At 30.8% G+C, this 19,925-nt stretch overlaps 5 protein-coding genes across 6 annotated transcripts; 2 read left to right on the top strand and 3 right to left on the bottom strand.

Annotated features, from left to right (window-relative positions):
* Nucleotides 1-545: 545 nt before the first annotated feature.
* LOC126842095 (protein crooked neck) lies at nt 546-4,923 on the bottom strand. Its single transcript, XM_050578976.1, has 13 exons — nt 4,764-4,923; nt 4,603-4,692; nt 3,763-3,917; nt 3,471-3,673; nt 3,230-3,398; nt 2,906-3,038; nt 2,603-2,764; nt 2,318-2,446; nt 1,925-2,137; nt 1,702-1,848; nt 1,388-1,582; nt 1,049-1,306; nt 546-970 (listed from the first exon to the last, which is right to left on the bottom strand). Exons 1-13 carry the CDS (start codon nt 4,797-4,799, stop codon nt 845-847), a joined length of 2,016 nt encoding a protein of 671 aa, XP_050434933.1. The 5' UTR covers nt 4,800-4,923; the 3' UTR covers nt 546-844.
* A 14-nt stretch (nt 4,924-4,937) lies between these two features.
* LOC126842097 (mitochondrial import inner membrane translocase subunit TIM44) lies at nt 4,938-7,759 on the top strand. The gene is made up of 6 exons (XM_050578977.1): nt 4,938-5,077; nt 5,145-5,308; nt 5,379-5,512; nt 5,580-5,719; nt 5,788-5,894; nt 6,955-7,759. Exons 1-6 carry the CDS (start codon nt 5,057-5,059, stop codon nt 7,580-7,582), a joined length of 1,194 nt encoding a protein of 397 aa, XP_050434934.1. The 5' UTR covers nt 4,938-5,056; the 3' UTR covers nt 7,583-7,759.
* An 845-nt stretch (nt 7,760-8,604) lies between these two features.
* Nucleotides 8,605-12,598, bottom strand: LOC126842068 (N-chimaerin). The gene is made up of 9 exons (XM_050578927.1): nt 12,334-12,598; nt 12,209-12,265; nt 11,241-11,442; nt 11,074-11,176; nt 10,343-10,610; nt 10,016-10,267; nt 9,642-9,779; nt 9,433-9,538; nt 8,605-8,881 (listed from the first exon to the last, which is right to left on the bottom strand). The coding sequence occupies exons 1-9, from the start codon at nt 12,362-12,364 to the stop codon at nt 8,704-8,706; spliced, it is 1,335 nt and encodes a 444-aa protein (XP_050434884.1). The 5' UTR covers nt 12,365-12,598; the 3' UTR covers nt 8,605-8,703.
* Nucleotides 12,599-12,759: 161 nt separating this feature from the next.
* On the top strand, nt 12,760-19,397 carry LOC126842064 (uncharacterized). 2 transcript variants are annotated; one of them, XR_007686262.1, is made up of 3 exons: nt 12,760-12,821; nt 18,823-18,990; nt 19,101-19,397. XR_007686262.1 is itself a non-coding variant. In XM_050578923.1 (3 exons), the coding sequence occupies exons 1-3, from the start codon at nt 17,721-17,723 to the stop codon at nt 19,391-19,393; spliced, it is 543 nt and encodes a 180-aa protein (XP_050434880.1). In that variant the 5' UTR covers nt 17,648-17,720; the 3' UTR covers nt 19,394-19,397. The 2 variants fall into 2 exon arrangements, 1 of the variants encoding a protein (XP_050434880.1); XM_050578923.1 differs by lacking the exon at nt 12,760-12,821 and adding an exon at nt 17,648-17,802.
* On the bottom strand, nt 14,654-16,501 carry LOC126842063 (RISC-loading complex subunit tarbp2-like). Its single transcript, XM_050578921.1, has 2 exons — nt 16,284-16,501; nt 14,654-16,180 (listed from the first exon to the last, which is right to left on the bottom strand). Exon 2 carries the CDS (start codon nt 16,175-16,177, stop codon nt 15,164-15,166), a length of 1,014 nt encoding a protein of 337 aa, XP_050434878.1. The 5' UTR covers nt 16,178-16,180; nt 16,284-16,501; the 3' UTR covers nt 14,654-15,163.
* Nucleotides 19,398-19,925: the final 528 nt, after the last annotated feature.

Genomic DNA, 19,925 nt, shown 5'->3' with positions numbered 1-19,925 from the left:
ATAATTTTTTTTTTTTTATAAGATTTTGGTAATTACAATTTGTATTATGTATAACAAAATAATATGAAGCCAATAAACATCAACGAAACCGGATTAAACAAATTTAAATGATAAGGTTTTCCGGCTATTGGTAAAATTTAATTAATTAAATACAATTTGTTTCGTTGTTAGTGAGAGACAATTAAATGGTTTTAAAATACAAGTCGGAATAACATTCTCATCTTGGCTACAATCATTCTGTGTCTGTATTTTCTGTCTACCGCTCAACACTCCGAATCATACAACATGGTCAGTGTCCTACCGCACTCTTGTAGAACTAACATTTAGTTAGTATCATTAGTCACATTTAGTCACATAAAAACCTAATGCTTCTGTTAACAGAATCTAACCGCACTTAATCCTATGTTTTAAATCCTCATTAGTGCCATCGTTACTCTGTACAAAAGATTCACAATACGGTACACCGAGACATTGGGGTTTTTTTTTAAATAAACAAATCAAATTTATTAAGTTTAGAATTGACATGTTTTAATAGGTAAAACTAACGCATTGGTTGTTTCTTTACTTTTAAAAGTAATTCTCTCATACCATTACACTTAATAATAATTAGTTACAAAATAATAACGTCACTAATGCGAAAGTAAAATTAAAACTGCTTAGATCAGGTTCGTGGAAATAATGTCTAGATAAATTCATTAAAAAAAAAAAACACCACAAGTATTTATTGTAAATTGTAAAAAGTTCATATCAGTAAAAAAAAAATTAGAATCATCTTATATTAAATTTAATTAGTTAATATTACTTCTAAGGATTTCAAAGTTCGGTTTACAAAAATATGTATCCACTAAGATTCTCCTTCTAGTTTTCTCTTTTTCCATGCTTTAGCTGTTTCCAAAAGTTTCAAGTTTGGTTTAACGGTATCGTCCTCGGGGAAAATATAGTCCAATTTTTCCTCCCATCCTCGGTCACGCTGAATTAAAAAAATAAACAAAACAACATTAACACACAAGTTTTATTTATATATATCCAGTATATTATATTATCTTACTCCACTCTCAGATGTATAAGGCACCCGTTTCTTGATTCGTCTAGGCAGGATACTTTTGACTTTGATTTTACTATCTTTATCGCCGTGCTCTTCTTCAAACCGATACCAAGCTTGCAGTATGCCTTCCCTTTCTTCTGGTGTCCCGCCTCTTCTGAGTGCTTCGTTGCCTCTTTCAAACACTCGCCTAGCCACTACAGTTTTATCAATACCTTCCTCCGCTTCAGCGGTTATTTCGAATTGAGCGTAGCTCATCCACACCTGTGAACAATTTCACATGTATTATTATTGTACACGTCATTAAAAGTAGTTAAGTTAAGTAAACTTGACTGATTTCCTTACTTTGAAATGATTTGTTCGTTCCAGGAGTCTTTCATATAGTTTTCTTGCTCTTTCCGTTTCGTTTTGTGACGTTTCAAAATCGATATAGGATTTCCAGAGCACTTCCGGCATGTCCAAACGGGGCTGGTTTACAGCAAGTTCATATATTGCTCTTGCTCGGTCTACGTCTCCTAAGACCGTTTCCAACTCGGCAAACTAAAACAAAAAAATATATATATTTATTCACTACACACGGTCAATACCAGATATTGCTACTTGTTCTATGGGAAATAAAATCCAATATAATAATAGATAGTAATATCATTAAAACTAACTCTGATCCAAGTAATACAGTTTTCTGGTCCGAATTCTAAATATTTTTCGTACAATATACGACAGCGTTCGAATTCTCTCAGTTGTATTTCTAAATCTATGTAGCCTCTGAACAGTTTATCTCTGGGGCAAAGCCCTAAAGCAACACCCTGAAACAAAAAACAAAAAAAATCATATATTTTACCATCAGCCAATAAAAATATGATTAAAAACAGAAACAATTACCAATCGTTTTCTTGCCAGAGCTAGATTTTTATGTCTTATTTCAAATTGCGCATAGTACAGCCAGGCTTTTGAAAATGTAAAAAGTTTATGAGGTATGGTACTGATAAATGTTTGATAGACATCACGTGTTCGATCTTCGTCCTCGGCTTCCAACTCTTCGAAGAGAGCATAATTGATCCATAAATAAATATATCGGCGCCATGCGTGTTTTTCCTATGCAAATTTATAATTTTTTTTTTTTCCATTAATTTATAAAATGATTGGTCGTTATGTTTGAATGGTTTTTTTTTTTAATAGAAAAATATTAATTTGTACTATTTAAATGTATAGTTTATATTTTAAGAGATAAATGCTGACAAAATTTAGTTTTTCCAAATTAAAGACAATACTTACGTTCGATGGAGGTATATTAGCCACAGCCCTCTCATACGTATCTCTAATAACTTCCATACTTCCTTCATTTTCTAATAATTTTAAATAGTCAAACCAAGCATCGTAGTTGGTTGGATTACTCTTCACTTCCTATAAATTAAACACATTTTATTAGATTGCTTAATTTCCACAATCAATATATTAAAAAAGTTAATTTTTCAATCACAATGCGATGGTTAAAAGACAAAATATACATTTTTGTACTTTATTAACTATATTGTTGATAAAAAAAAAATTAAAACATACTTCTTCGTATTGAAGTTTTCTTTTGCTGCTTATAACACTTTCTATGGCTGTCCTGTCACCAAATTTCTTTTCATGTATAGTGTACGCCTTGTAAATGTCATGGCACTTTTCTTTTGGGACATGATCTAAAGCATACTTGTAAATAACTCGTACACGTTCATGCTAATTAATTTTAAAAAAACATGGCACACCATTAATTATGCTATTGTACAATAAGTAAATAATAATTATTGATTATTGTACAGCTTTTATACATATACTCAATAAAAGATACTAATTCTATATTTTAAATAAACAATATACTTCTTTTTGTCGTTCTTCAAACTTAGCAAATGCAATAAACAAATTTTCATTAATGTGTTCATCGCCGAAGAATTCTATAGCACGTTCAAAAACACTTCTAGCTCCTGCTATAAAAGCATTTTGTTCTTCAAATCTATGTATACAATAAAAAAAAAAGTTGTATAAAATAATAATTTCTACGGCAAATATTATTCATTCAGATTTGATTTTACAGATCCCCAATTAATTAATTTTTATTTGTAAATGAAAATTATTAGAAACACTAATTTCCCAACTTAAAATTATGAATATTATTATTATTATTATTTAAAAAGTAATTTGTACCTCGCATAACGTATCCAGTTTGTAATATCGGGATGTACCATAACAAAACTATTGTAAATTCTCCTCGCACGATCCACTTCATGGTAACGTAACTCAAATTTAATGTAAGTCAGCCAGGCTTGTTCAGGAGGTTCCCATTCCATCCATCTTTCAAATACGGCACGAGCCCCTGAACAAAAGCGTTAAGTATACCATAAATACTATATACAATATTATAATGTTAGGTAATATTGAGTTTTACCTGCGACATTGCCCAACATTTCCTCCATGTAAGTGTATTTGTACCAAAATTGATTGGCTCGAGGCATAATGATGACGGCACGATCCCAAAGATTTCTGGCGTGCATAACCTGTCGATGCCGCATTTCCAATTCTGCATACTTTAGCCATAATGTTATATTTCGATGGTCAGTGTCTAAAGCTCGCTCATAAATTGATCGCGCTCTGAAATCATAAGCAATTTTAAGTGAAAAGGCTTGTAAGAATACAAAATCTTTTTCAAAACTTTTATTGTCCTTCAACGTTAAATGTACCTCTGGATTTCTTTTTGGCTTTCTTCCCAAGCGGCGTACTTTATCCAATTACTAATATTTGAACGATTCCGACGAATATTGTCCTCAAAGGCGCGACGTTTCCTTTGTTGATAATCCCTTAACTCTATGGGATCCGAAATCTTTTGCTTGGGTGGCTATTTTTAAAGTAAAAACAAACAATTATTATAACTTTAATACTAAAATTATGTCTAAATTTTCTAAAAAATTGCTCTACGTGATAAAATATCAAAATCATACATTGTGCCTAAAAAAACTAACGATTATTACAATGTAAATCAAATTATATTACAAGACAGTTCAAGGGTTAAATAATTTATTTCACTATTTGGGGATTCTAATGCCCAAAGGTATTGATAAAAGTATTCAAACTATACGTCGCGGTTCTTAGGGGAGTTGGTCAAGGGAGCTGCATAGGTTATGGATTAGTCTACACCGTATAGTGGAGAATTAATAATTTGGGAGCCGTCAGAATATTGTGTCTAAAGGAGTCATGGGTTTAAACACTACTGGTGTAAATCTAATCGTTTGTTGTGGTGTGAAATTTATATTTGAATTTAACATAAATAAATTTCAACTAACCCGTGGAAATGACGATTTGTTATTTAAATATTGCTAAATTGATAGATAAAATATTATAAATAAAAAAATAGACCCATGTCGGCTTACACCGATGGGTGTACCCTAGTGGAAAGCGCATTTGGTTGTTTTAATTCACAGGCGACGCGTTTACATCGAAAACTTGTGGCCATGTTCCGATGCAGCCTACTAAATTAATTCTTTCTACGGGATAATTTTACTAACGAAATATACAACACTTACTGGTGGCACAATCTCCAAATCTCGTTCTTTTGCTTCTCTCAAAAGCTGCTCAGCAGTGATTTGTATCTCTGCTGGCGCTTTGTTTTTCACCTGCGAATCAAATGAAAAAAAAAACATATTACAATAGGTTTGTGTACGCGCACTTCGTATGCATTACATACCTTGGCCACCTTTGGGATCTTAGGAGGTTTTTCCATCTTGTCCAAGCTAAAGTCAACGGTCGACGGTGAAGTGTACTCGAACAGGCTTTTAAGTTTTAATATTGTGTTGAGTGCAGTTGACAGTTGACTATTGTTTTGATAGGAAGTCCGTTTGGTATCATTCTGTATCGATCGTTGATATTACATTTTTTGAGGTTATCCGGGTTATCGGCTGGTTAGTGGTTAATTCTTTTAGGAAATTTTTTTTTTTGAAAAAAAATTAGTTTTTAAGCCTTTAAAATTGAAATTAAGTCATGCATTCCGTTCGCTATGTAGTAAGTATACAATTCGACGAGTGTGCAATTCAAATTTATGTGTATTTAATTTCAATGGCCATTTCAGCAGTTACGATGTTACTCGACGCCGCAGAGGCCAAATTTCTTCATGAAGCTTATTCAAGACATACGAGACGAAATGGCCAAGAACAAAGAAATGAAAGAGAACTTGGAACGGTTTCGTGCCGAGAAAAAAAAACTAGAACAGTCAGACAATCTGATTAAAGCCAGGTAAGCAAGCGCCGCCGAGCATGCGAGCTCTCGTACTGCCGACAAGGCGTTTACTTATTATCGTTTCCAGACAGAGATTGAACACCTTAGAGTCGGGCACATTTAAGGTGACACAACAAGTCAAAAGCGCCAAGGACGTAGTCGTGTCGGGAGCCAAACACATATTCGACCAAGCTAGTCAGTCTGATATAGCCAAAAAAGCAGGTAACTCATCCAATCGAATGTCAATGTCGAGGACATCGAATTTAATTTTATGAGTTTTTGATTTTAGGACAATTGGGTGGCAATATTGGAAAAACGGTGGTCGAAGGTAGCACTAAGCTCGGTCAGTCTGGCCCTATTAAGTCAATTTCTAGTACAGCCGAAGCCATCTCAGAACAAATTAATAGCGAAACATCATTGAACTCACAAGTCAGTAGCACATAATGGTTACACATACATTGCAATCGATTTTTATTAATACATTATTAATATTATAGGTATACAAAGCTCCTAAAATTTTGAGAAAACGATCTGATGTAGGTCCACAACAAACTCATGCCATAAACGAGACAGAAACTGGAGTTACTGTTCACAAAGATTCAATGTAAGCAATTTTGTATTTGTTTTAAATTATTGTAATTAGACCCCAACACTTGGACCATTGGCGTCGATTAACCTTTATATTAATCAGAGATGGGCGTCAATATAAGAAACAAAAAACATGTTTTCTGTTCATTAAAATACACTTGACGTAGGCTTGCAAAATCGTATTACCAATTTAATATGTACTAACTAAATTTTACCGTGTAGCTCTCAGCTTAACACTGACTAGTCACTCGTTTAAGTTAAATAGTTAGTTAATATATAAATTGATCTATCTAGTAATTTGTTGTGACGCTTAATAAGTAGGATCTAAAAACCATTGTTTGCTGTTAAGACATCCTGCAGCATATCCTACATGTTCTAAAGCTATACCTAACACATTTAACATTTTAACATAAATTTCTTCACATTTAATATGATGATGTTTTCTCGAAATTAAGCATATATTCTTTATGACGAGGCGCCATTGCCCAAGTGGATTAACACGGCAACACTTTCACACACTCGCCGCAGTTCGAAACTTGAGTTGTTGGCCGCTTTTCTCACAGGGCTGGCAACTGTCTAGGTTAAAAACAGGGAACTCTTGTAGGAAGGTAAAGCGAATACAGTCATATACTTTTTAATAACATCTCACAAAAGTAGTTAAAAAAATAAGACAGATATTGTATACATTTTTTATTATGATTGATTTTCACAGAAAATTTTGTCTTTCCAAATTTTCGGCTAGATTCTTATGTAGTAGCATAGAGATGTTTTAAGCTTAACACGCCGACCGCCAACTACGAAATAACTCGTAGCTTAAACAGTATTTTTCAGTACCGTGGCAGTCAACGTATTAAAATAGTAGTACCTACTATAAAAAAAAGAAGAAAAAATATTTGCGATATAAAATGAATTCGTTAAAATATCAACTAACAACTAATTCAAGTATTTAAATTTTAAACTGTTTAATTGGTGAAATTTTTTCATAATTGGTACAATAAGTAAATAGTACCCAGATTTAAAATGTTTTAAAGCAATATTTTCAACTTTATAATATTGTATGATCATTTATTTTTTAGGATTATGGAAAGTTGGAAACAGTTCAAAGCCAATAGTGCGTTTGTGCAAAAGTTATCAGATCTTAAAAGTCGTTACGACGAGAGTGACAACATTTTAGTACGTGCCAGTCGCTCGATTACAAACACAGTATCATCGGTCTTTGACAATGCTCAAATGTCGGACGTAATGACCGAAATATGTCGTGTTGAGCCAAATTTTAGTTTGGACAGTTTCATTCGTCAGTGTGAAACTGATATAATACCAAATGTACTAGAAGCCATGGCACGTCAAGATTTAGAAATCCTTAAGGACTGGTGTTTCGAAGCGCCGTATAGAGTATTATCACATCCAATAAATGAACATCGCCAAAAGGGAAATCAGGCTTACTGCAAAGTTTTAGACATACACAATGTCGACGTAGCTACTGGGAAGCTGATGGAACACGGACCAGTGATAATAATATCGTTCAGTGCCCAGCAAATTATGTACATCAAAGATATTAACGGTGTAATTGTCGAAGGAGACCCGCACACTGTGAATAGAGTCATGTACACGTGGGCAATGTGTAGAGACATTAATGAAATGAATCCTAAGGCTGCATGGAGGTTATTAGATATTGCAGCGAATTCCACTGCACAATTGCTATAAACTGTGTTTATTATTATTTTATAGAATGTTTTATTTGTAACAAAATATGTTTGTTTTGATATATTATATTATTATATCAGGTAAAAAATGATTGTTATTTATTTACATTTAATTTCTTCAGTCGCTCGTAGAAACTGAGCTCGTTAATTTGTTATCAATATAATATGATATTACGAAGTACAGTTACATAATTTATCTAGTAAATGTTTGTCGCCAAATATGTAATCATGTAGATCATGCTCTTCATAAGTAAAATTTTAATGATGAACTGAATATGCAATAGAATGCAAGTACAATTATTATAATGCGCAGTGGATCGAAGTTTATGGAGAATTTGACGATAAAAGCGAAGTGTTCTAAGTTTATAAACTAGGTTCTCTATAACAACACCTTTAATAAAAAATAGTTTTTAACATAGTCTAACTATTGATGGAAGTTAAAAGTAAATAACACAGTAATGAGTGCTTGCATTAAATTAGTATCAAAGAGTATTTAAACAAATTAAAGAAATACTTTCATTAAAAAGGACGAAATTCAATTTTGTCTAAATCAAATAAAAAAATGTATAAATAATTTTTAAAGTCATAGAGTTTAAAACTACACACAGTCAGAGTTTTAAGCAAATAATAAATTTTAAAGATGAACAAAAAAAAAAAAAAGATTGATTGATATCATTATTTTATTTAGTGATAACGGAAAATATTATACAAGACTGTAGGTAGAATAAAATGTTAATATCTTGATATCGGTCAATAAGTATTTAAAAAAAATATTTAGATACTCAGATATTTTTTGTAGTTTTACGACAATGTTTTCTTTATCTTCTGTATGAATATAAAAAAGTTCATCGAGTTATTATTTAACTTAAATAATTGTTGTTATTACCTTAATATATAATATTAAAGATGGACAAATAAATATAATACAAACAAAATAACAAGTAAAAAAATATATAAATATATAAATTTAATGATTATAAAATTTACAATACTTCTTAAAAAAAAAAAAAAAAGTACTGTCCTAATAAAAAAATTAATACTGATAAAAATAAATAAAACATTGGATGGTTGAATTGTGTTGAATACACCCACAAATTGATAAAGATTAAATAAACTAATACATCAATCAAAAATAACATTTTGATTTTCAATTATCATGTGCAAAGCACTTATATCACGGTTCATATCTGGAATAGCGCCTTTGAAAGCTATCAAGTCCGGCATAGGCATAAGAGTTGGTGCAAAAACAGTACTCAGGTTTTGAGCTGTCATTTTGTTTTCTTCCGACTGCAATGTCACTCTGGAACAAACAATTTAGTTAGTTATTATTAAAATAAATCATTTATAAAATGTGCTTATGTATTTTATATATTTTTTTCTATAGTTTTACTCAAAATGAAGCTATCGATATGTTAAGTGTATTGGTCAACTAACATATAATAATTAAAAACACTATTGTAACGGCTAAACATTTCAAACTATAAATTATAACTAAATAGAAAAAAACCACAAATGAGTTCACTTAATTTAGTATAATTTATCAATTACAATATATTTTAATGAGACAATGTGATTATAATTGAGCAATACACATACAATTACTAATTAGTAATTACCATTTTACAATTTGCCATTTTACATAGTAATAACTATATTATATATCATGTTAATGTCAATTATGTAATTGATTAGTATGCTGTATCGACCGGCAACACAAAATACGTGCAGCTCACTTTATATATTTTTTTTTTTTTAAATAAAGTTGTTTATATACTAAAAAAAAAATAGGAGTCTTAAAAATATTTTATACTTGTATATAATATAGATAATCAATATTTTATACACAATTACCTGTGCAAATGAGCCATAAGATAACTTAAAGTGTTATAATGTGCAGGTGGCAATTTTTTTAACGCAGTACTAACTTCCGCCAGTCTCTCCCAGGTCATATTAATGTCTAAAAAAAAAAAAATTACAGTATTATTACCCAACACATGTTTTCCAGTAAAACTAAAAAATGTACGATTCAACGTATTGACCCGTTTTTAAATAGAACATACCTAAAGCTCTTATGATCAGAGGATGTACATCGAAAGTGATCAATGGTATCGGAAGCAATCTCAAGTACATTTTTAAAATACTAGCAACAACATGAATATTTTCATAGGCTTGATCGCCCATTATTGTGGCTTTTCCATCTAAAATAAAAATCACTTTCTTTAAAATCATGTGTCGCTTGTTTCAAAACGTTATAAGAGACTTTAATATAAATAAACATTTTAAATTCACTTCTAGTTAAACCTTTATTAACATTTAAACATTTAACACTGTTCGATTTTAAAAAAAAATTAATGAAAATAAAATATGAAACATTTACGTCCACTCGTTAAATGTTCGACAATGAAAATTGTACACAAGAAACTGAAAAATTTACCTTTATCCAATGCCAACCTAAGACTATCCATTTCTTCCTGAAATCCAGACACCCTGTAGATTCCTTCGACAGACATACCCCGTTTTTCTATCTCTTCTACACATTTATCCACCACAAAAGGTCGGTTAGTTTTATAGGTTTTTACGTGAGTCGTTAGATCGATTCCAAATACTCCACGGAATATTTTCAAGTCTGGACAACAGTCAGCCGGTAGTTTTTCAGAGCACTTGAAATGTGCACTAAAACCACAATCTAAAAAAAAAAAATGTATATATTTACTGATAGTTTGTATATTATTCATTAAATGGTAGACGTAGGATAATGTACCTTCACATTTAACACCTTGTTGTGTGAATCCCCACAAAAAATTGCCACACAACTCGCACCAATTGAGTCCTTTGAAATTATGTGTTTTGAAACTGTGCGGTTTGTCGTAGTCCACAAATTCTTCAGCGTTCAATTGTGTGGGTTTTAATTTTTTGATGGTTTTGCGTTTTAACTTGTTCAGAGTCATATACGGACTTTTCTCGTAGCTTATTAGACTGTGCATCAAGTGAATGTATTTTCCAGCCTTAGATTCCATGTATAATGTTACCTAAGATTTCAATAAGTGTTAATTTTACATTCATTTTACGCAACCACGTAAGCAAGGTTTGTTTGAGGGAGGGTTATGCAGTGTGCGGGACTCAAACCCAATAGATCTAACATCGAGATTGACGCTTTAACCACTGAGCTCCACAGTTGATTATAAAATATTTTGTTTTAATTTTAACCCAATTTTTAGTTTCATCAAATGGCAAATATGGCAATGGCTAGGCCACATAATAAGAATAGAAGAAAAATATACTGTTAGAACAGCATTAGAATGGCAACCACAGGGAATAAGAATGAAATGGGTGGACGAACGTGGTTAAAGAAGACCTAAGGGTCTAGACATTTTAGTGGATAATATTAAGCAAGGCTTTATAAACTGTACCAATGTTTGGAAGTACATATTTTGATTATTGTTTTCAGTACTAAAATATATATATATATATATATACATCAAATAAACTTACTAGTCCGTCGGCTACGAGATCATTTATCGTATTAAACCTCTTCTGAGACACATAATGCTGTCCGTCGTAGAATAACTTATAATGGTGCACTCGTCCAAAGATTCTAATGTATAATTAAAACAGTTGAATAAATTTAAATACAAGTTAACATTGTTCAAACCGCTAACCTCAAAGAGAGGGTGTACGTTTTTTCTTCCGAGCTGACGCTCAATCGAACTAGGTAGTTGCCTTCATGTTTAAGCAACGAATTCGCCTCTTTATGATTCATAGCTCCGTGATATTCTAGGCCATAGAAGAATGGGCACCCCGATACCGCACTGGACGCAAACACTGGTTGAGGTTTAGGCGATTCCTGTTGTAGTTTGTAGACTGTCATTTACAAAAACAAAAATTAACACATATACATTAATTTTGTGTCAACAAAAAATTTGTTTAAAACATACTTTTAATCATGTGGTTTATTAAGACTACAAACAGCAGAAAATAAAAAAATTGAACTAGGTAGGTACAATGGATTTTTTTTTTTAAATAAATAAAGGAATAGGTTTCCTTATAATTGTTATTATAAAATAATAATAATAATATATTCAACGCTCCGAAGGCAAGAGTGTAGCATACAAATAAATAGATTACACATTATAAATCAAAAGTTGTATCAATAAAAAGAAAAGAACATAACTTTTATAATAAACATTACTAAACCAAATGTATAAAGATGACATTAATTAAATTATCGAGTATAAATGAGCCCAAATCAGTTATGGGTTAAAGCCAATTTTAAATTAAAAAACGAGTAATGAAAGATATCAAAAGATGGAGGTAAGTTATTACAGAAAATACAAATACGGTTCATAGGGGTAAAAAAAACTGCAACTTTGACAGTGGAAACTTAGTTCTGGACTATCGATAACATTGTTAAACAACCTGTGTAAAAAAATTAGATTGTTTAGTTTACGTCTGTATGTGAGCGTGTCGAGATTTAATAAAAACAAAATTGAATTTCTATGCTCAGGTTGCGTATTAAATTTAAAGCTTACTGTTATGCAAAAAAACTGTCTTGGACACGTTCCAAGCGGTCAGTAATTCCAGTTTGGACTGGATTCCAAAATAGGATTAAAATCGATTAGGTACTTACGATCGGGTTTCCACACGATGCTAATGGGCAAACCGTTTTCGTCGGTCACGGGAATGTCTGGAAAAAACAAATAGTAATTACCGCATAATTTTTTAACCTACTTAACCGTTTTTTTTTTGTTTTACCATATACTTCTTTGCGTTCCACTTTCTCCATGGTGATACAGAGCTGTTTTTTTACATAGTTATTTTACAAATATTCAACACATTCGACGTACTTTGGGTTTGGAGCGATCCACGCGAATCGCCATAACTCAGTCTAATATTATATCCTATTATATTATGGTTATACTTAACCACCAGTGTAATATATTCGAAATATTACGCGAATTCCCCGATCGAGTAATTATTACTATTTAGCTGTAATTGTCTTGTTTATCAATATTAATACAGTTATTATGATGATAAGACAACACGGTACAGTGGTACTCAAAACGCTGGACACAAAAAAAAAAGGAAGACACAATCTGATAAATTCGAATAATAAAAAAAAGTTATATAGTTAATATTGTTATTAAAATATTTAAATCATTTTAATAAATTACAATATTATTATTGGCGAGTCGCGGTTTGTTTTGATAATTAAAAAATCACCAATTTAAACGATACATCAGGTAAAAAAAGTTGTATTTTTTTATTAATAAATCCTCGTCGTTCGAATAAAATACACTTTCCAAATCAAAATATTACAGTTTATTATTATTATTATAGCTATGACCTGACGTACTGTTTTTAGTAGGACAGTACTCTCTTTTTTTTCATGCATTGTCCTATACTGAACAATAGTGTTAAGTACATGAAATTGTACCTACTCATATCTATGATTTTTTATAATTTGATTATTCATTTACCTATTTTTATGATTCCGACCTAAAATATAAATATATAATGCTGGTTTTTACAAACTCTGTTGAAAATTTTAATAAAATGTTCAAAACTTTCAAATCGGATACTAAGTTATACTAAAAACGATTCATGGATCTCAAGAATATATTTGACTTTTTTATTAATTTGTTAAAATTTAAATTACATTTAAAACTACATTTCTATCATGAAGCATGTTATTTTTTTAAATATCATGTTTTTATATTGTAACATTTCAAACGTTATTAAATTTATATATGTAGGAAGCATATTAATAAAGTTTTGTACTTGTAATTTAAATTTTATACTTGGCATTTTTACCTTTAAAAATTAATTAAAATAAGTATACTTTTTAATAATCATACATTAGAATATTTCTTATATTTCCAATGCATTAAGTTTCAAAGTATTTTCATCTTAAAGACACACGACCAATAAGATGACATTATAATGGAATTATAATTTTAAGTTCTTGTTAGTTTTTATAGTTTATAATAGAAATAGAAATAATAGAGTAATCAGATAAAAAAACAATATAGATGGAGATGACTTATTCGCCAATTATGATAGAGGAGGAGTTAAGTTTAAAATTTTTTTTTTTTTGATTTTTATACCGGGTCTCTATAATTATAGCGGATAGCCGACACCTTGTCTAAAGAATACAATATATTTAATATCCCGTCGCTACTTTTATTAATCATCCTGTATAATGTTCTCTGGACTATAATATAATGTCATTAGTACAATAGTACAGGTATGTGTCCAGTTAGGCTTCTGCGGTGTTCGACTTGGCGTTATTTGCGTTCGGTTGAAAGTGAACAAATTGATTTCCACAATGCAATGGATCACAAAAATTATGTTAAACAAAATATATATTAAATATCGTCAGCATTCAACAAAATATGTTTAATTAATGAACACTGCAACAGTAATATAATAATAATATGTACATACCAACCTATGTTGGATAAAGGTGAAATCACAGAATAGATTAAATCTATAATTCTGTTTTGGCTTATTTAATAGTTGCCCTAGCTGATTTTCTGCATATTTGATCACTAACATATATTAATTCACTCAACTGTTTCGATAATTTGAATTATAATTTATACTATCACAGTAGTCTGTCGGTAATCTGGCAATATGATAATCCAGCCCCTGAATAAGAACAAATAAACATGTACAACAATAGACTTAATTAAATTAATAATGAAATATAATTAACAAATTGATAAAGTACCGTAGGGTCATTTTAAGCGAAAAAGCAAAAGAAGATTGACACTTTTTAGACTTGAAATTAAATCTGTCAAACTTCAGCTGAATGAGAGTAGATCAAAGTTTGATTTAATGTTATCTAAGATTTAATTATTGTGTCGTTAGAATTCCTTATCTATTTTTTTTTAAACATTACATTAAACTGAATCTACAATCATCTCGACTAATTAATACACTCTATATTACTATAAAGAGGTCATCTTAATTGTAAAACCAATGGCGTAGGTACTATATAGACAGTATGTATATAACTAAAACAAATTATTTTGAAAACATATTATATAAACATTATTTTAATTCAGTAAAATTATAAAAAAAAAAACTACACATTTTTATCTCATTTAACAATCATTTTAAAGTAACCAAAACATTTCAATTATTAATGGTAGGTAATACAAAAGTAATTAAAGATTAAATAATTTAGAGTTATTAAAGAACAATACAAAAATTCAATAAGAAAACATTAAAAGTACATTTTTATAAAAATATTTGAATGTATACATATTTATTCGGTTCAACAGGCAGGGTTTTAGAAATGCCTAGTTCCTTACAACTTGTAATTTAAATTCAATCAATTGACCGAGAAAATATTTGTTTGAATACAATATTTATTTAGTTATTAGTTTAAAAATATGTTTACATAGTTTTTTTTAATTATTATTTAGTATTATTATATCAGTCGGCCGAATGCAAGTTGGAAGTTGTAGGGGTTTAGGTAACAAATAGTTTAAGATCAATAATATACCGATATCTTTTTTTTTTTTTACTTTGAGCTCACGCATGCACTAATGAAAAATATAAAGAAATCAACCAATAATCATATGAATAATATACACATATTGGTAAGTAATTCTGTTGCCGCAGTCGTCTCTGCCAAAATAGGACTTAATTCGATTCCCATACCAAAGACTGGAGGATACACATTGTTAACGCTCATCAAACAACAATGTTTTTTCGAAGGTCCTAAAATACAATTTTCATCAATATAATTCTTTTGTAACAACATCTCACATTCTTCAACGACTTTATTTAGAACACTTATGGGATCAGTCAACATCAACTTGCTGTCGGAGTCCATTTGCTGAACAAGTTCAACAAGAGTTTCAGTGTTGGGCCATTCGTTGTTTTTAAAAAACAAATGATAATTTGAAATATCTTCATCCATAGGGGCATTTTTTTTCAACTTATGCGACATGATAGGTTCCACTATTTCGATAACTCTCATTGAATCGGATACAGACTGATCAATTGGAGTGATTAACGTTTTATCCATGGACGTCAGTCTTTTTACCATTTGCTGAGCAGCCAACTGTTTTGCTTGTTGCTTGGTTTTGTGCGTGGCTTCCTCGATGAGTTTAGCGACTTGGCAACTAACAGTGAACAATTTTGCATGAGCTTGTCCCTCTTCACGCACCTCTTTAAACTCGGGCAATTTCAGTTTAAGATTGCAACATATGTCGTTTAACTGTCCGACGGCATTTTCTTTGATATTTTTGTCGTAAGGCGAAACAACACGTGTGCCAAGATCAAATTGTTTAAATTCATTTTTAAATGATTCAGGCGTCACTTCCAACAGTTTTTGAAGCAGTTTGGAGGCTGCAACATGTTTGGCTTCTTTTTTCGACGACCCTTCGCCTATCGTCTCTATACCCTGTAGTTCGACCCTATAGAAAAAAGTCACCGTATTTTGTTTGGTACCGTTGTGCACAAGATCATAACGAGGGCACAGATGTCTTTTCGATGCGTATTCTTGAACAATAGTGACTGGTGTTTTGTTTAACGAGCTTATATGGGCGGATTTGTCTTGTAGGTCCAATTTTACCTCGTCCATTTTCTACAAAAATAGATTAAAAAAAAAATTAATTACCTATTAAATACGGCTGAAAATTTTAGATTTCACCAAAACGCGAGCAATAAAACCCGTAAGAACAGCTTACTTGAAATAAAAATAGCAAATACGTGCGCCGTTTCCTAACAAATAAGGTAAAAGAATTGCTAACATAACATGTTATGAGCAAATAAATTGGTTACGTGAATATCAATAATTTTATTCGATGATAACGTTAGGTATATTTTCTTGAGTGTAAAAAATATGGACATTGGTAAGAATGCAGACTTATCCGCGGCCCACGATTTAACACCTACAATACGACTTGTTCTGTACTTTTGTGTGTTTATACAACTTTACCTATCAGATAATGCGATAAGACCTGATAAAAAATGTGATAAGGTTTTATCTAATCACAGAGTAATATTATAGAGACGACGTTTCCCATCTTAGCAGTGCCTAGAAAAGAGACAAGTGCTGCAGCAGTGTAACTGATATTTTAAAGTCAAACCGTCGGTCATTGACCCAGATCTCTATAATATATTGTATCTAATCTGTTTAATACATCGGCAAGACGTAATAATAAATTATTACCCATCAGTCGCATAGACCTATTGAAAATATTTTCTATGATCAGTCGCCACCGAGTTCATTTCGATCATATTAATATAAAAAAAAACCAATAATTAAATTATTACCTAAACAAGATGATACCAAACCACTTTTTCACCATATTGTTAACCATGTCCTTGGAGATGTACCTACTCAACGTTGAGGATCGACACTACCTGATTTCTGATATGAGCTCGTTTCGATTCGAAAAATACCGGGCAAAGTTATAAAAACCTTTAAAATAATATGTAGTTTTTTTTTTTTGTTCAAGAACTTTTTTTCTAATTACTTTATTGAAAACCGATGTCTGTAGTTATAGTTACCGATAAGATTGTATTAACATTATATTATTATCTGATAATAACATTGGATTACCTAATTAATTTGTAGCAACATCCTAATGGTCAGCCTAACTAATTTGTATGCCTACTAAAATGCCAAACGTGTATAATACGTTTTATATTAAGGTAGTTATTATTCTAAAAAAAATAATTTAAAAGTTTAAAATTGTATTGGCAAAATTATTTGAAAAAAAAATTGTTATTTTATTTACCGGAGCCAAATAAAATGGCCGTCCTCGCCGATAAAAGAAAACTTGTTCGTTTTTCAAAATTATTTTTTTTCTTATTAATAAATAAATGTATTAAAATAATAATAAAAATTTGTCTTAATAATAAATTAATTAATAAAATACAATAGAAGTAAATAATTGAACCCCGGTGTCAAAGAAACCTACGAACAGGTATAAACGACCATCTCAACGATGGATGTTGGCATCAGACAGATCTATGGCTTAATAATGAAATGGCAAAAATTACAGAACGTCATTGTTGGCCTACTGTTGTTTAGAAAAAGTGTAGACTTATCGTCGTAGCCAAATACATATTATTAGTTATTACCTAGCTATAATTTAATTTCAATAATATTATTTGAAATGTTACACGGTGACGTCTTGTCGACGACAATCGTAAGACCAAGCGAAACTGGAGAGAATGACGTTTTTAAGCCGAAAAAAGGTAGGTATATAATTAATACTTTATGCTTGAATAAAATAATTAGTAAACCGATTGTTAATTTCCGTGTAAATGGGTTTATATCGCATAAGGGCACCGTAAAATTATACTACAAAATATATAAATATATTTTCATGAACAACTCGCTGCTAAATTTTGGGTACTTTTAATGTCGTTAAGCTTCGATGCGGTTATGAGAAGTTGTTGTTTTTACAATGATGTATTTAATTTTTTTTTTATTTTCGTTTTTATTATTTTATGTCCGATATTTTTCAAACGGCTGAACCGTTAAGTACTTCATGTAGCAAGTCTATAGAACAAAAATCCTACATGGAAGCTGTACACTCATTAGGCCATAAATAAAAAAAAAAAATGTTTGACAATAGATATTTTGTAAAAAAAATTGTTTATGTTATAGTGCCGCTTAAGATCAATCTTCAATCATTGATTAATAATTCAATTATTGATATTTAATCAATGCTTCAGTTTAATTTTAAGATCTTTCTAAGGTTTCAAAACAACAGCCAATAAAGTAAAATAAAGAAAAAGATAACACCTCGTCTCAAAGCAAGGGATCATGATGTTTTTTGGGGTTTGTCAATTTGTATCCATAGATCTTGCCCTAAATAATATACCGCTAAAGTTTGGAAATAAATTAAACTATTTTTTTTAAAAATTCATGGTGTGCCAAAATTTTTTAGTAAAAAAATATGTATATTTTTTTCGATTTTTAAGGGGAAGGCGGAATTTTTTTTAATTTCGTTAAGTATCTTTTTAGATATGATTACCAGATAATTGTAAAAAACCATACAATCTTAGCAACGCACCGAATCTAAAATGGAAAATTACACTTTGAATGTAGTAAATTTACCTGTATGTGTTAATTCATCTTCCCATGACGGTAGACTTTGAACCAATATGAATGAGCACATGTATAATAATTACTATCAACCAATTATTTTTTGTTTTTCAAATAATAAGGTTTACATAAGGTTGATGAGAAATAATTATTTTTTTTTTCAGCTGATTTGAAAGCAGGGGTTGTAAAAAAAGCAACTGTCGATCAGTTGTCATTAGAAAACTTCGGATTTAGAATCGATTTAGGTTGTACAGAACCCAAAGGAGCTTATACATTGTTGCAGGATTGGTCAGTCTTCATAAACACGCGGACACTTAACGTAAAACTTTTAGGTGAGAAAGTCGTTTTAGCGTTGATCGCCAGATTTCAATTCCAGATAACAATTATCACTAGTTCGCTGACCTTAAGACGTTGAGCCTAAGACGTTTGAATTTAATTTCAGGATCTTTGCTAAACGAAACAGGAACGGTACGCGAAAGGAACCTGAACGTGGGCGTCATAAAAAAAAAACTGGATAGAAAAACTGTCTTCACAACAAGAGGCATATACCGATTGGTCGGACCTATTTCGCACATACACGACCTACTCGTGGGCGGGCAAGAGTCCACCTCGGGCATGTCGAATTGCTTGACATATAAATTTACAGAAGCCACGTTGATGATGGGTGGCAATTTCCCATCAAAATGGAAAGAGTGGATTCGCAAACGGATGCGAAACGTCTATGTACGAAAGTAGAATATCTAACATACATATTATTATTATTTAATAATAACGTCGTGTTTTTAATCTAATCTAATTTATCTATAACTTATGAAACGACTATAGTTTAATAATACAAACAGATGATTTATTTTTAAATAGTCTATTCAATCCCAAACTTTTGTGGGATAATATTTAGATTTATTTTTTTGGCTGCTGTAGTTTTGGGACGTGAAATAAATCTGAAAATTAGACTGAATATAGGTCTAGAGTGGGGCTATAGTGTAACATAGAGCGATTTTTTTTCAAAAATCTATTGTAAACCATTTTTTTTTTGCTAAGAAAATCACCCCAAAAAAAGGTTTTAGGTAGGGTTAGGTTTATTGATTGCTTTGATCGACAGTGAACAGATATCTGATTCGTACAAAAACAATCAAACCATGTAGGATATTTCAGTCGTGAAAATTTCCACAAATTTACATCGAAGCTTGCCGATCTCATTTTTTATAAATCTCTTCAGCTAAAAAAAAAATAAATAGATCAAAGCCGCACTTACTCATCTTCGGAT

Source organism: Adelges cooleyi, unplaced genomic scaffold (assembly GCF_023614345.1).
Source record: "Adelges cooleyi isolate 19-005CV unplaced genomic scaffold, UGA_ACOO_1.1 ACOO_flye_CR_arks_rails_tigmint_CR_PRNA_446, whole genome shotgun sequence".
Lineage (NCBI taxonomy): Eukaryota > Metazoa > Arthropoda > Insecta > Hemiptera > Adelgidae > Adelges > Adelges cooleyi.
Note: the sequence above shows the minus strand (reverse complement) of the source record. Positions and strands in the feature narration are given on the sequence as shown.

Bases quoted from the DNA above. Each gene is read 5' to 3' on its own strand.
- LOC126842068 (XM_050578927.1), bottom strand. From the start codon at position 12,364: ATGGAGAAAGTGGAACGCAAAGAAGTATATG. The intron at 10,268-10,342 runs GTACATTATCCT...TTTTTTTTTTAG, and splicing joins ACAAGGTGTTAAATGTGAAG to ATTGTGGTTTTAGTGCACAT. The intron at 9,780-10,015 runs GTAAATTTTTCA...TTTTTATTTTAG, and splicing joins TAGGTTGGCATTGGATAAAG to ATGGAAAAGCCACAATAATG.
- LOC126842063 (XM_050578921.1), bottom strand. From the start codon at position 16,177: ATGGACGAGGTAAAATTGGACCTACAAGACAAATCCGCCCATATAAGC.
- LOC126842095 (XM_050578976.1), bottom strand. From the start codon at position 4,799: ATGGAAAAACCTCCTAAGATCCCAAAGGTGGCCAAG. The intron at 3,039-3,229 runs GTACAAATTACT...TTGTATACATAG, and splicing joins AACTGGATACGTTATGCGAG to ATTTGAAGAACAAAATGCTT. The intron at 2,447-2,602 runs GTATGTTTTAAT...TTTAATTTATAG, and splicing joins GAAAACTTCAATACGAAGAA to GAAGTGAAGAGTAATCCAAC.
- LOC126842097 (XM_050578977.1), top strand. From the start codon at position 5,057: ATGCATTCCGTTCGCTATGTA. The intron at 5,078-5,144 runs GTAAGTATACAA...TGGCCATTTCAG, and splicing joins TGCATTCCGTTCGCTATGTA to CAGTTACGATGTTACTCGAC. The intron at 5,309-5,378 runs GTAAGCAAGCGC...TATCGTTTCCAG, and splicing joins GACAATCTGATTAAAGCCAG to ACAGAGATTGAACACCTTAG.
- LOC126842064 (XM_050578923.1), top strand. From the start codon at position 17,721: ATGTTACACGGTGACGTCTTGTCGACGACAATCGTAAGACCAAGCGAA. The intron at 17,803-18,822 runs GTAGGTATATAA...TTTTTTTTTCAG, and splicing joins CGTTTTTAAGCCGAAAAAAG to CTGATTTGAAAGCAGGGGTT. The intron at 18,991-19,100 runs GTGAGAAAGTCG...ATTTAATTTCAG, and splicing joins ACTTAACGTAAAACTTTTAG to GATCTTTGCTAAACGAAACA.